At 45.2% G+C, this 16,055-nt stretch overlaps 1 protein-coding gene across 2 annotated transcripts in view; it reads left to right on the top strand.

The window, feature by feature from the left end:
- Window positions 1-16,055, top strand: part of EPHB1 (EPH receptor B1) — a 434,861-nt gene that overhangs the window by 354,543 nt on the left and 64,263 nt on the right. For both annotated transcript variants that reach the window (XM_073576520.1, XM_073576521.1), the window contains exon 8: window positions 12,132-12,240. In XM_073576520.1, the coding sequence (XP_073432621.1) occupies window positions 12,132-12,240 (109 nt within the window). The remainder of the gene's footprint in view (window positions 1-12,131; window positions 12,241-16,055) is intronic.

Here is a 16,055-nt window from a genome sequence, read left to right as displayed (position 1 = left end):
CACGGAACGAGCAAACCCCAGGTCATTCCCCCCAATGTGTAGCACCAAAATGTCAGGTGACCTATCCAACCTGACACTACTATGAACCTCCTGAATGACCCTGTTCCAAGCCATGCCTCTGAAACCCAACCACCTGATGACAGCCACATTCCTGGAAATCCAGGTTGCCTTCCCTTGCGTCGCATGACCTCAAGCCTTGCACCCCAATGGAAGTAGGAATGGCCCAAGATCCAGACCAACAGAGGATTGGAACCTAAAACAAAACATAAACAGCTTACCACCAACACTAAATAAACAAAGCCACCGCCAACCCCCCCCTCATGGAAACACCCCCATCTCTTGAGGCCTAATGTAACTCTTGTAACGCCTGGAATCCAATCTCCCGATCATCTTCACTACATCGGGGCTAGACCCCCAATGGCTGCTTCCATTGCAGATCCAATCCGAAAAGAATAAGATACAAACCTAGAAACATCCAAACCCAACAAAACCAAAGCTTTCTTGAAAACAGCAATAAACTGAAATTTCCAAAGAAAAGAACCATCCTCATGACACAATATCGGCCCCTTCTTTACAGGCTGAAAACTATTAAAAACCTGTAAACAATGTATCGCACATCAAAGAACCCGGCAGTACACCCAACACTAGCCGCTTACCCTTTCCTCCTGATCCGTTTTTGACTGATGCAAAATTCTAAACAACCGCCGGCAATCACCACATCCTTAGCCAACAAGCCTCCCTGCCTACTCTTACTAGGAGACACAATTTCCCCAACCTGTAAGGCACCAAAAAAGACCAGAGAGAAAGCCAGCCAGAAAAGAGCAGCCTCGAAGTAAGAGCCACAAAGCTCTTCCAAACACGCACCTAACCGTTCCAGCACGCTAAAAGAGACCGGGTGCCTACTATCACCCCGCCCACACTCCCTTCTAAACCCCATAAGCGCTTGCTTCACCAAAAACTCTTTTGTCAAATCTTTCTGACCATGCAGCTTAAAACCAAAAGCTAAGGTTGCACTAATTCGCCCAACCTTTGCCGCTGACCAACCTTCTTTGGCCACGGGACTCAGCCACCAACCAAGCCTCCCATGAGCACCACGGCCCATGTGCTGGGAGCCAACGACGCCCGATTGAAAGGTTCTGCAGCCCCGATACCATATTCCAAAGCTCTGTCGGGCATTACAAACCCTGTTCTTCCACATGAGGAGCCAGCCACCAGAAACGATCCCACTGCAAATGAGACAAGGAATCAGCGATGGAATTTTTACACCTGGTACATGTGAAGCAGTAACATACGAGTTTATGGACAAACAAGACAACACCAACTACTGAAGAACCCGTATAACTGGGGGTGAAGATGCCGTCAAACTATTGATCGCACACACCACACCCATGTTATCACAATGGAACCGAACTCTCCTGTTCCGAAAAACAGCCTTCCACAGGTGCACAGCCACCAAAATGGGAAAAATCTCCAGTAACATTACATTCTTAACCAAACCCAATGCAAACCATTCCTCGGGCCACCTAGTAGCACACCACTGACTTCTAAAGTAGGCCCCGAACCCAACACCACCAGAAGCATCTGTAAACAAGTCCAACTCAACGTTGCCCACCACTTCCTCCATGAGCAAAGAACGGCCGTTATAATGCGCTAAAAACTGTCCCAAACTTCCAGGTCAGCTTTATGTTCACTAGACAGATGAATGAAATGATGCGGAGCCTTAACACCCGCCATGGAGCTGGCCAACATATGCCAGAACACTCTCCCCATCGGGATAATGCGACAAGTAAAATTAAATTTCCTGAGTAGTGATTGAACTTAACGTAGCGACAGCTTTTTCAAACACCTCGCCTGCGCCACCTCTTCACGCAGGGTCACCACCTTCTCATCATGCAACCTAAACTCCCAACTGACCGAGTCAATCACTATGCCCAGGAAGGAAATGCTTGTGCAAGGCCCTACTGTTTTCCTCGGGGCCAACGACACACCGAAACATTCCACCACCCAAAAAACTATCCTCAAAATCACTTCACAGCACCTGGACTGACCAGGCCCGATAGCCACAAAATCATCCAAGTAATGTATCAAGGAATCAAAACCTGACACATCCCGAACAACCCATTCAATGAAAGAACTAAACGCGTAAAAAAACGCGCAAGACAGCAAGCAACCCATCGGCAAACATCTGTCTGCAAAAAACTCCCCTTCCCAATAACAACCCATAAACTCACACTTTCCGGATGAACCGGTTGCAAACGAAAAACAGATTCGATATCGGTTTTAGCCAACAATGCACCCCTGCCACAACTGCACACCCAGTACGCCGCTTTATCGAAGGACGTATACACGACTGAGCAAAGCTCCGGGTCTATCCCATCATTCACCGACCTCCCCCGAGGGTACGACAAATGATGAATAGGCCTCAACTTATTCAGGTTCCTTCTTCGTAACCACACCCAGAGGTGAAACCACCAGACATCCTACCCAATGCAACCTCCTTACATAACTTCTCAGTGACAACCTCAGCATATTGCTCCGCCGACCTAAGATTCTTAAGAACCCAAGGTATTTCAAAAGGAGGAGAAGGGATTCGAAAACCATCCCTAAAACCCAACAATAACAGTTCCGCCTTGTCCCTATCCAGAAACCTACTTACATAAGGAACCATTGCGTCCAGCTTCTCTGGCTTTGCCTTATTCTTTTTGAAACATCTGGTGGTGCCATGTGAAGAGCCACTGCAGTGCGTGGATATGTGCTTGAACTTGCAAGTGGTCCCAAACTTACCCTGGCTTTCGTTAAACTGCCAGCATAATCCGTGTTTTTGACCTCCGGACTAACCTGACTGGTCCCCGGCACCCCTGATTACTACTTGGGAAGCGGACTGGCCGGCAACCACAGCCCCACCATGAAAGGAAAGACCAAATGTCAATGGAGCCATAACACACAGCCACAAGCCAATGTCCTTTTGATCCCACCAAATCTCCGGATGAATTGCCTTCCTCTGCCTGAATTGCTCATCATACCATAGCCAAGCCTAGCCTCCCCCCTAAACCCTATGTTGCCCCCCTATGGAGTCCATATAGCAAAACAGACCAGAGCAACTCTTCGGAGCCTTCTCACCAATTACACTTGACAAAATCGCAAACGCCTGCAACCAATTAACAAATGTCTGAGGAATCAAGCGCCACCTCCGTTTTTCCTCCTCCACCTTCTTACTCTCATCTTTTTTTACCTTTGTCCAAATTAAACTTTTCCAACTAAAAAAGTGAAAAGATCTCGACATATTCATCTTTTCAAATCTTCTCAAGCACCTCTTTCCTCAAATGAGCCCCCAGTGGCCCCTCAAAACAAACATAAACTTCACCATGTGCCCTGTTATCTAAATGAATCCCACCTTCCTTCTCTTTTTCTGTCTGAACAGACACCGACACCGGATGAGAAATTCTAATGGGCGCAACTAAACCCCTGCCCGTTAAACCCTGGCCTACCCCTTGTAAACCCACCCAAGTGGCCAAATGCGTCGGCGTTGACCTATCCCCCTCCAGTCGTGCAAGCAACTCCCGCACATTGCGCAATATCTCTCTAACCTTATCGCCCATGACATCAGTCTGAGCCCCCATACCCTGGCCCGGAACCACAGGCCTCACTGCCTGACTTACCCTCCCCGACGGCAAAAGACAAGACATAGACTCATACTCAGCGGGCTGCGGGGGAGCTGTGATCTCTCCAGCCACAGACCTTGCGTTCATCCAGCCGTCCGTCATCCCTGATCCGCACTCTGGACCCTCAGGGCCCTGAGGCCCGAATTTGACAAGACAAGACAAGATAATCCTTTAATCGTCCCACCATGGGGAAATTCAGAGCATTACAGTAGCAAGGCAGGAACAAGTACAGATACAGATGCATAAAGGCATTACATTGACAGTAGGTAGGTACATATACGGGGGAAAAAAAAAAAAAATGTAACCGGACTGTCACAACTTTGGATCTATCAGTTCACTGTTTGGGTCGTTCTCCGTTTTGGACAGTGCTGGTTATACAGCCTAACTGCAGCACGAAGAAAGGACTTTTGATAGCGCTCCCTCTCACATTTAGGATGAAGTAGCCGGTCACTGACAGTACTGCACATCTTTGTCACGGTCTCATGCATGGGATGGGAATCATTCTGCACCATGTAGCTCACCTTGGCCAGTATCCTCCTGTCGCCTACTTCCTGAACTGGATCAAGGGGGCATCCCAGGACAGAGCTGGCCCTTCTAATCAGTTTGTCCAGCCTATTCCTATCCCTGGTTGATATGCCACTACCCCAGCACGCCACACCAAAGAAGATGACTGATGCCACAACAGAGTTGAAGAAGGATGCAAGGAGTGCCCCTCTAACTCCGAAGGCTCTCAGCCTTCTGAGCAGATAAAGCCTGCTTTGGCTCTTCCTGTACACTGCATCCAAGTGATGGGCCCAGTCAAGCTTATTATTGAGGATCACACCAAGGTACTTATAGGTGTCATTTCCCTGAATGTTCACCACTACTGGTGGATTTTTGCCCTTGCGAAAGTCCGCCACCAATTCCTTGGTCTTCCCGGAATTAATCCTAAGGTGGTTCCTCTGACACCACTCCACAAAAGCTTGGTTAGTGTCTCTGTACTCTCTTTCATCACCTCCAGTGATGAGGCCTACTATTGCAGAGTCATCAGAATACTTCTAAATGAGGATCCTGATGCCGTTTCCCCACGGGGTCTCTCAACCCTTGATGTGACCACACTGCGAGCACCCCTTGAGCCAGCAAGCACAGCCTGCTCTGCTCCCAAGTCCTCCTTGCTGCAAATCATCTCCAGCCCCGCTGGAGAACAATACCGGTGATCCCAGGCCACCCGACAGGTCCAGCTGCCCCGCATCCCCTGGGGCACTGTCTGTCGCTGCATCCAGGTATCTCACCCGATGTCTCGGTGTAACAGCAAAGGCGGGCTGCCTGGCCGGGTCATCACTACGGCGACCCACTGTGATATCTCTGGAAATAGCAGAGGTCCCGGTGCCCATAAGCTCTGTTCCCTGCAGCGATGGGGGGAGAAGGCCTACTCAACGCTGCAGGCCCCTGCTCAGCCGACAGATTCCTCCCAGACTAGGGCCTGTTTGGACGCTTGCAGACAGGAATCCGACCTGGAGGGTCCCTGGAGGGGCTCCTTTGCCGGCGCTGGGACCGAGGAGGTGCATCTGGGGACAGGCACTCTGGAGGCCACACACGCTGGGAACGCAGCGCCCTTAAAGAATCCACTTTCGCCTCTCCGCTACCTTCTCCAATGATTCCTGACACCTGGGCTTCCAGCCAACAAGGCGGATGAAGCTTCGCAGCCCCCTACAGCCTGTCCAGCAACCACACAACGGATCCCATGATGGTAGGCGCGGGGTGCTGGGGGACTCATCACAGATGCATCCGGAGCTGGAACTGGCAAGATCCCTCTCATACCCCACTCTATAAAACCCCCTTTTTGCATACCCCCACCTACTCCAACTATCCCCATCTCCCTCCAACTCCCTGTCATGCCGGCCTTTGCCTACGCCACGGAGGGGTGGGGGCGGCTTGTTCCGACCTGTACTATAAGGATACTAACAAGCTAAATTGTGAGGGAGTCTGCAATACCAGTAGACACCAGTTTATAAGACAAAATCTGAAGCATGGCTAAGAAATAATGGGTTAGGGTCTGTTTTGCCAGTATACATCAGTTGAAGCTTTATCTGAGTTTTCATCAGAAAGTGGCCAACACCTTTAACGATACTAGCAACTTAAATTATTGTACACGCATGGCATCCCGGCTCTCCATTCACTCTATTACTTGCATTAACTGCATTTTTAAGAACATTTCTTTTGGCCATAAATCTCCAATGAATTTGGGTGCTGAAAAGCCGAAACCAGTTCTTACCAGACATAAATATGGAAATCAAATGATAAGAGCTATTTGTACAGAGGCGAAGATAGTATATAACATTTCAATGACAAAATCCAATGATGTATACAATATATATTATGTCTTCTTTTATAACTATCTGCATGTAGGGAAATGAGATATCTGTATGGGTCATTTGGTTGGTTACCACCATCAAATTCTATATGAAGAATTGATTGGCATGTTAACGTATTCTGATGTTGGCAATGAAGTGTAAAATGGAACATATATTAGATTTCAAACTACATATGCCTCATTGAATCTAAGTGTTTCATACACATTTCATGCCACATACACTCCGCGTATTTACATTTAGGAACTTCTCTCTAGAGAAAAGGTCCAGGATATCTCATTCTTGGTCCATCCTGCGTAGAATTCTTCTCAGCTCCGTCAATGTTTTGTAGTTAAATTCTCATTTTCCCTCGATTGCTAAGCAATCAAATTTCAACACGTGTGTCCCTGCTTGATAGACACAAGCGTTCTCCTCCACGAACGGAAACATTTCACCCACGCTGGCATGGGGCACTGCGCCAGGCTATTGCATGCGTAACACTGCTGGGCTTCACTCCTTACCGAGTCTGGGCATTAGGAAGAGAGGTAGCTTTGCCAAGAGTTGCTGTGCATATGTATTGTTCCAAAGAGCTTAACGCCTTCCCTGCCAATCCTCTATGCAACGTGTGCCCTAGAAAGTTTAGGTGGATATTGGCCAAAGGGGATTTTTTTCCTAATGTTTTTACAAAGCTAAGAGTAAACAATGGATTATATATGGAATGAGAGAAAGCAAAAGAACAGATAAGAGATAAATCTCCCACCCTGTCCTGTCATTCATTTCCGATACCATCTGCCCTTCATCGTTAATTCCTGAAAGTCCATTACTGATCGCCAAGCCTTAATGAAATATCTGAGTTATCAACACGGAAATATGGTCATCAAAAACACAACCACCTTTTCCTGGTAGAATGTTCTTTAATGTCACAAGTCGTATGGGTTGGACAATCATTTGGGAAGTATTAAACCCAAAGGTCAGGCATCATAGGCCGTGGAAAGTTAAACAGGAGGAAATATAAGGAGGAGAACGAGGACAGGAAGATAAGATACAGTATGTACAGGAAGACTACAAGGGAGGGAGACATAACCGGTCAATGAGGTGTCCAAGGGATGTCAAACATGTCACTGCCTATCGTGTAATAATATGCAGAAGTGAACAATGGGAAGCGTGTATAATAACTATTCCTAGTTCTACTCATCTTGGGTTAAATTGATGATAACAGAAAACTTAGGTGGAAGTTTAATTAATACAGAACCGGGTATTATTAATGTTGGACCAAAGCTGGGTGAATTCATTTCCACAAGCCAACTGGAATTATTGGAAAATGTTATGTGTTATATAATGGGATCCTAATTGGCCTAAATGAAAATTCTCACCCATCCATTCAGCTACTTTACTATGGCTTGTAGATTCGATGCCAATCTTTATTTAAATTAGGTGCCCATGCGCTTGTTTGGCCAACAGCTATGGCTACTGACTTTCTGATACATGTTGGAATAGCCTAGTTTGCATTTTTCTGAATGGTGAGGAGGGATTAGGCTTATGCCAGACACCTTCTGTGCCAGTTTATCTCTAGTCAGCCCTATATACACTAAATAGTGCACCGCTCCCTCTGAAATCTTTGGACCAGGAAAGCAATAATTTAATGTGTACTTCTAGTGTCTGCACATTGTATAGGTGTGCACGGATTTGAGCAGGTGGCTTTTCATTCTTCACTTTTCCAATAAACTGCCTTGTATTCAGTCAGTCATCAGAGAAGCTACTCCATGGAAAGATATTGTCAAAAAGGTCCCTGAAGAGTTAATGCCTATATTTTACATGGAATTGATTTCCATTTTTATACAGGACATTATTGATAACCACTAGTTTTGATCTCAATGATAATTACTCTGTGTAATTAGGCTTTAAGTCAATCCAACCTTCGCAGTTCTTCCCTTCTTGCTCCATGGTTATATGTACAGCTTTCATTCTTTGTCCTTGAGCCGCTGCTTGCAAGTTGATTATTTTTTTTCTCCTATAAACGCTTCAAAAAGAAAATAAATAAAATAGAAAAAAATAAAACAATCTTGTGTGGATAAAAATGAATTCAGAACCAACGAAGTGTGCTTAAAAAATTTTTAGTCCTTCACTCCTAGGCTAGCTTTTAAAGGGCAAGTCCGTGTGTATACGTATATATATATATATATATATATATATATATATATATATATATACACTCACTGGCCACTTTATTAGGTACACCTGTCCAACTGTGTGTTAAGACTTAATTTCTAATCAGCCAATCACATGGCGGCAACTCAGTGCATTTAGGCATGTAGACATGGTCAAGACAATCTCCTGCAGTTCAAACCGAGCATCAGTATGGGGAAGAAAGGTGATTTGAGTGCCTTTGAACGTGGCATGATTGTTGGTGCCAGAAGGGCTGGTCTGAGAATTTCAGAAACTGCTGATCTACTGGGATTTTCACGCACAACCATCTCTAGGGTTTACAGAGAATGGTCCGAAAAAGAAAAAAAAACCAGTGAGCGGCAGTTCTGTGGCCGGAAATGCCATGTTGATGCCAGAGGTCAGAGGAGAATGGGCAGACTGGTTCGAGCTGATAGAAAGGCAACAGTGACTCAAATTGCCACCCGTTACAACCAAGGTAGGCAGAAGAGCATCTCTGAACGCACAGTGCGTCGAACTTTGAGGCAGATGGGCTACAGCAGCAGAAGACCACACTGGGTACCACTCCTCTCAGCTAAGAACAGGAAACTGAGGCTACAATTTGCACAAGCTCATCGAAATTGGACAGTAGAAGATTGGAAAAACGTTGCCTGGTCTGATGAGTCTCGATTTCTGCTGCGACATTCGGATGGTAGGGTCAGAATTTGGCGTAAACAACATGAAAGCATGGATCCATCCTGCCTTGTATCAACGGTTCAGGCTGGTGGTGGTGGTGTCATGGTGTGGGGAATTTTTTCTGGGCACTCTTTGGGCCCCTTGGTACCAATTGAGCATCGTTGCAACGCCACAGCCTACCTGAGTATTGTTGCTGACCATGTCCATCCCTTTATGACCACAATGTACCCAACATCTGATGGCTACTTTCAGCAGGATAATGCGCCATGTCATAAAGCTCGAATCATCTCAGATTGGTTTCTTGAACATGACAATGAGTTTACTGTACTCAAATGGCCTCCTCAGTCACCAGATCTCAATCCAATAGAGCATCTTTGGGATGTGGTGGAACGGGAGATTCGCATCAGGGATGTGCAGCCGACAAATCTGCGCCAACTGTGTGATGCCATCATGTCAATATGGTCCAAAATCTCTGAGGAATGCTTCCAGCACCTTGTTGAATCTCTGCCACAAAGAATTGAGGCAGTTCTGAAGGCAAAAGGGGGTCCAACCCCTTACTAGCATGGTGTACCTAATAAAGTGGCCAGTGAGTGTATATATATGTGTATATATATATATATATATATATATATAGTCGGTACAGAACGTATTCAGAAGAAAAACTGAAATATCACATGGTCATAAGTATTCAGATCCTTTGCTCAGACACTCATATTTAAGTCACCTGCTGTCCATTTCCTTGTGATCCTCCTTGAGATGGTTCTACTCCTTCATTGTAGTCCAGCTGTGTTTAATTAAACTGATAGGACTTGATTTGTAAAGGCGCACACCTGTGTATATAAGACCTCACGGTGCATGTCAGACCAAATGAGTTGTGGCAAGGCACAGATCTGGCCAAGGTTGCAAAAGAATTTCTGCAGTACTCAATGTTCCATAGAGCACAGTGGCCTCCATAATCCTTAAGTGGAAGAAGTTTGGGACCACCAGAAGTCTTCCTTGACTGGCCGTCCAGCCAAACTGAGCAATCATGGGAGACGAGCCTTGATGAGAGAGGTAAAGAGGAACCCCAAGATCACTGTGGCTGAGCTCCACAGATGCAGTAGTGAGATGGGAGAAAGTTCCACAAAGTCAACTATCACTGCAGCCCTCCACCAGTTGGGCCTTTATGGCAGAGTGGCCCAATGGAGCCTCTCCTCAGTGCCAAACATATGAAAGCCCGCATAGAGTTTGCTAAAAACACATGAAGGACTCCCAGACTATGAGAAATAAGATTCTCTGGTCTGATGAGACGAAGATAGAACTTTTTGGTGATAATTCTAAGCGGAATGTGTGGAGAAAACCAGGCACTGCTCATCACCTGCCCAATACAATCCCAACAGTGAAACATGGTGGTGGCAGCATCATGCTATGGGGGTGTTTTTCAGCTGCAGGGACAGGACGGCTGGGGGCAATTGAAGGAAACATGAATGCAGCCAAGTACAGAGATATCCTGGATGAAAATCTCTTCCAGTGTGCTTTGGACCTCAGACTTGGCCGATGGTTCACCTTCCAACAAGACAATGACCCTAAGCATACAGCTAAAATAACAAAGAAGTGGCTTCAGAAGAACTCTGTGACCATTCTTGACTGGCCCTGCCAGAGCCCTGACCTAAACCCGATTGAGCATCTCTGGAGAGACATGAAAATGGCTGTCCACCAACGTTCACCATCCAACCTGACAGAACTGGAGAGGATCTGCAAGGAAGAATGGTAGAGGATCCCCAAATCCAGGTGTGAAAAACTTGTTGCATTATTCCCAAGAAGGCTTATAGCTGTATTAGCTCAAAAGGCTGCTTCTACTCAATACTGAGCAAAGGGTCTGAATTCTTATGACCATGTAATATTTCAGATTTGCTTTTTCAATACAATTGCAAAAATTTCTACATTTCTTTTTTTTTCAGTCAAGATGGGGTGCAGAGTGTACATTAATGAGAAAAAATGTCAAATGTCAAACAAATCAGTCATTTTAATGAATATGATCTTTTGTTCTATGTAAGTAGCTATTGTGGCCACTACTTCACTCCATGACTCCTATTCTCAAAACTTCCAGGAACATATCAAGCAAAAGACAGTAGCAGTGGACTCCACATTAATATGGAGCTACAGCTACATTTTCTACTAACTGGAGAAATGGTTCAGTTTGACATCAATGTATATACTGTATATGCTCTGTTACTTTACACCTGGGCACCTTTTATTTTATTCGCTTATTTACTTCCACACTTAATTAGTTCCATCGCACTCTATAGATATTTTCATCACTGTCCCCATTGAGGCTCACAATCTAAATTCCCTATCAGTATGTCTTTGACAGGGAGAACATAGAGACGCCTTTTAGATGTTGTCTTTGTTGGGATTTGATCCCAGGACCCTACAGTTTTATTTTTTTTAATTTTTTGGAAGCATGGTTGAAAAGCAATGTCTGACTTGCATTTGTTCAATTTTCATAGATTTTTGATTCATTATTACTTTTGTCAGATTCAAGTTATTTCTGTGACCATTGTGGGTTTTTCTGTCAGTAAACGAGGGGTACCAACAATTTTGACCACGTGTGTATATAAACCTTTATATCTAAACCCCCCCCCTTTTTTGGTCCGCTGCCTTTTTTTATCATTGTATATTTTATCTATTCATTTTCAATATTATCGATTTTATATTTCGAGTACGGGGACATTTTTGGCCACAGTGGGGGGCGTTTTGGACTACTTTATGCCTCAGATCACCTGTTGGCAGATGCAACCTTTACACTCTCATAGCTACATCTTTGATGTCCACACCCAACCATACATCCAGATGTTAGTCATCATCCTCCAAAATGTGGATTCCATAACACCTCCCTTAGGGCTCCATCGAGAGCACCATTCATGAGTTCTTTGCTCTTTAATACTTAGAGATAAGCAATGTCCTCTCATGATAAATGACATAAAGAAAGCTGGGTATGGACGTCTTACCATGCGAATCACATGAATACTGCATATTTGTTCGTACACAAGAAATTACTGATGATAGGTTTCTGACAGATTTTCTGACCTTTGCTGGGGGAAAAGAGTGGAAGCTCATAATGGAGACTTGACATTTTCTGTGGTTCAACATGAATCCTGAAAGGAACATACATATAATAAAGACCCGACGCGAGATCTAGTTTTGTAGGTTCGCTTGCACGCTCTATCTGTCTCAAATGATAGGTTACATTTACAAAAGGCTGATTGTTGTAGGGCGGCCTGGCAGCGCCCTGTGTAATTTTTCATATTCCGTTTTTTAGAGGATTACAAATCGGAGCTCAGAGAGCAGCTTCCCCTGATTGCCGGCTCGGCTGCTGCAGGCGTCGTCTTCATAGTGTCTCTGGTGGCCATCTCCATTGTTTGCAGCAGGTGAGTTTGCTCCGCTCTTTTTATGTCACTTGATGGGGTTATAGCAGAGATTTCATTGTAAGCTTGTATCACGGTAAAAGTGAAGAGCGCTACAATAACCTCTTTCCTGTCTGTTTTTGAGAATTACACTGCTTGATAAATGGATGTGCACTTGCAATAAATATGTGTGTAGGCCTCTGTTCACATGTCCATTCGGGCATCATTAGGAGCCGGCTAGTGGAATATGTGATTTGTTCCATCAGCTCTGTAAACAAAAACAGAGGGGTCCCATCCATTATCAATGGTTCCCAATGATTATTATGGGGTCTGTTTGGTGTCTGTTTTTTAGAGCAAAAAAACTGCTACATGCAGATATTTTTTCATCCGTTCTTAAACATTGGGCCCAGAAGCACCCCTAACATTTAATGGGTCCTCTCTGCTTCACTGATGCAACAGATCACTTATTCCGTTTGTATGTGTGTCCGAAGTGACATGTGGCACATTACAGCCATGTGGAACAGTTTCCGTACTCTGATATTTTATTACGATGTGAGCAATTATTACAGATAATCACAGAAATGACCAAATCACTGTTTTCAATTGGGAAGTGATGAATATCCTTATAATGACTTGTTGAGATGTTGGTCTTTTTATAATAACCATGATAAGGCTGAAAAAGGTCTCCAAGGGGTTTAGGATAATATGGCTGCTTTCTTTCTAAAACAACACCATACCTATCTACAGGATGTGTTTGGTATTGCTGCTCAGCTCCATTTCAGTGAATAGTGTTGAGCTGCAATGACTGTCCATACCTTCTAAACACACCTCTCTCCCTCTTTCCCGGCGCAAAGAAAGACACCAACACACTCTCTTTAACGGAGCAAAATTTTATTGGAGAGTAAGGCCTCTTTCACACATCCGGCGGTTTTTGCCGTCAGGCGAGATCCGGCATGTGTGTGTTACAACGGATCCGGGTTTTTTTTACCGCCAGATAACGTTTTTTTGTCCGGCGTAAAAAGTCGGACAAGCGTGGATGCGGCGCTCCCGGCACTGTGTCACAATGAAAGCGAATGAGGACTTCCGGCCGGCGGATCAGTCTTTCATCTGATCCGGCCACCGCTTTCCGGCATTTTCCCTCTGCACATGCCCGGATCTCTCTCTCTCTTCTTACCCCGTTCAGCACTGCGCGACTTCGTTTCATCCTCAGTGCAACTCATCATGCCCATAACAGAGCGCCGGAACTTCAGACGCATCTCTCCGATGCATCCATTCTGGGCCGCTTCCGGCACTCCGACTTTTCACCGCACGCCGCAGGAATAGCAAAAACGGATGTGTGAAAGTAGCCTAACCAGTCACAATACTCTCTTCTTTTAACACCCATTGGTGGAGGGGTAAGGTCGCAGCACTTCAAATTAACCCTCGGAAAATTGTGGGATATGTCACCGGACTCCCGGCACATGTTACCCATTCTTCCTTTTCCGCCACTGCTGCGACTTTCATCACATTGAGACAACACCACCAAACCATATACCAATAAAAACAGCCAGAAGGGAGGGAAGGCTGCTCTCGATCCACCAGGGTCAAAGAGGCTGAACGACCCCGAGCTCCTCACTTTATACCCTCTGAAGAGGGCGGAACCACCACCGGAAGAACCCTGCTTCAGCCAATGAGCACAGATCCGTTCAGGCAAGGTACTAATCCATTAACCCTTTCCCTGCGCCTCCAGGAAAGAAAGAGAAGGCAACTTACTCCTACTAAACCACGGCTGGCCAGTCAGTGGACCCCCGCATACAAAGCCGGGCTCCCTCAAATTCTTTACAATCCCTTTAAGGTGAAGGAATAGAGATTGGGGATAACTATTTTAGACTATATCCACATCATGTGATCTGAATCTTATGTATACGAGGAGGTACCCCAAAAAAATGAAAATTACTTACATTTTTTTTTATTAAAGATAACGTCTTAAAAAAAAAAAGAATCCCCTTCAAAATACCGTGCATTAGGTGATATACACTTGTCCAAACGTTTTTTCCACTGTTCAAAACATTTTTATATTCTTCTGAACAAATGCTGTAGAATACGGGCGAGTGCTAGGTGAGAAAACATTGCATAGCACTCGGACCAGTATTACCGTAATCTATGGGGCAGCTCACATCACCGTATTTTTTTCTCAGGCGTACTTGATGTGCGTGTAAAATCAGAACATGCTGCAATTGTACGCGTATATCGTCCGAAACTCGCCAGTGCAAGCCTATGGGTGCGAGAAAACCTCGGACACCACACGGACCATCCGTGTAGCTTGCGACAAATACGCACACATTTTCCTCATTTCAGACCATTGAGCCATTTAATTCAATGGGTAAAATCAGTGACAAATGTAAAGCCATACTCATGTCATACGGATGTCATACGGATACATAGGTGTGAGAAAATCGCATCATCGCATTGCAAATACATTACACACAGAGAACACTTGTACGACTCTCGACAGGGAGGCTCGGACCGATTTTCCATACGTTTAGTGTGACTCTGGCCTTAGGGCTCATTCCCACTTGCGATGAAATTGGACTAATGCAATCCGATAAAAAAACGGATTGAATTCGGACCAATGTTATTCTGTATGTGTTTATCTGCGTTTTTTTTTCCAGCTCGGATCGGATCACGATTAGATTGGAAAAATGTTGCATCATGCTACGATTGTAATCGGAAATCAGATCGCATCCCGCAATAGAAGTCAATGGGTGCGAAAAAAAAATCCCACAGCACTCGCACCATGAGAGTGCTGTCCAATTTTTACACACCGATCACATTTGAAAATCTGGTAATTCATATGCTGGGTACAGTAAAATCACACTGACAGGTTAGAATAAAATAGACATATACACATAGAATACATAGATATATAGATGTCAATGACACACGCACATATATATGTATTTATATTAGATAGATAAATAGAATAAAGGCCAGAAATTCAGCAGCCGGGTAGTGTAAAATCACAGCAGGAGCCGACAGGATAGAAGAGATGGATTACATACAGTATACACAAATAGAATAGGTAGATATATAGATGTCAGTGATAAATACAATTAGTACAGAGTGTGTGCAGCTTATTGTACATGTATTTAATTAATAAAAGATAATTTCTCCTACGCCTGGGTGTTATGCTGCTGGACACTAGGAGGATACTAAGTAAACCAGAAAAAAAGTTAACTCCTCCCCTGCAGTATACACCCTCTCGCTGGATGAGATTTCTCCAGTTCTTGCTTCGTGTCTATAGGAGGCACTTAGGTCTGGTTTCAGACCCCACCGATTTATTTTTGATTTTTCTGTAAGTGTTTATTTTTTAATTAACGGAGTGAAGGGGGCGATGGTTCCTTTCTATGGCCCGCTCTCCCCCGAACCAACAACAGGCAAGCATGTGGAGTATACTTGCAGCCCCGTACACTTTCCTGTGACGATTGGGGCTGATTCCTCTGACGATGACTTAGCGTCAGCAGGGATGCACAGGCGCCCCATCGTGGCCCCCCTCCCCTGCTCTCAGCACTCGGGTAGGCCAAAAATGTAGTCCCTGGATTTCCAGCCTACTAGGCCGCAATTTGAATGGCGCCGCCCACTAGCGCTGCCCCCTCCCCTCCCCCGGCGCCTACCGCAGGTAGGCCAAAAATTTAGTCCATTACTTATGAGACGCGCAATTCTAATCTCGGGGGCCATGTCTTTTACCTCAGCCTGCTCTGGACACGAGCTGTGAGGCGTGCAGGATACCGGATGACACCACAGGGCCACCACTTTCCTCCTGGGGGACACAGCACAGGACTGTGGGTAAGCTGCATCTG

The sequence above is a fragment of the Dendrobates tinctorius genome, unplaced genomic scaffold, assembly GCF_039654945.1.
Source record: "Dendrobates tinctorius isolate UK_male_01 unplaced genomic scaffold, ASM3965494v1 ptg000049l, whole genome shotgun sequence".
In the NCBI taxonomy this organism is placed as follows: domain Eukaryota; kingdom Metazoa; phylum Chordata; class Amphibia; order Anura; family Dendrobatidae; genus Dendrobates; species Dendrobates tinctorius.
This window is presented reverse-complemented; position numbering and strand designations above follow the sequence as displayed.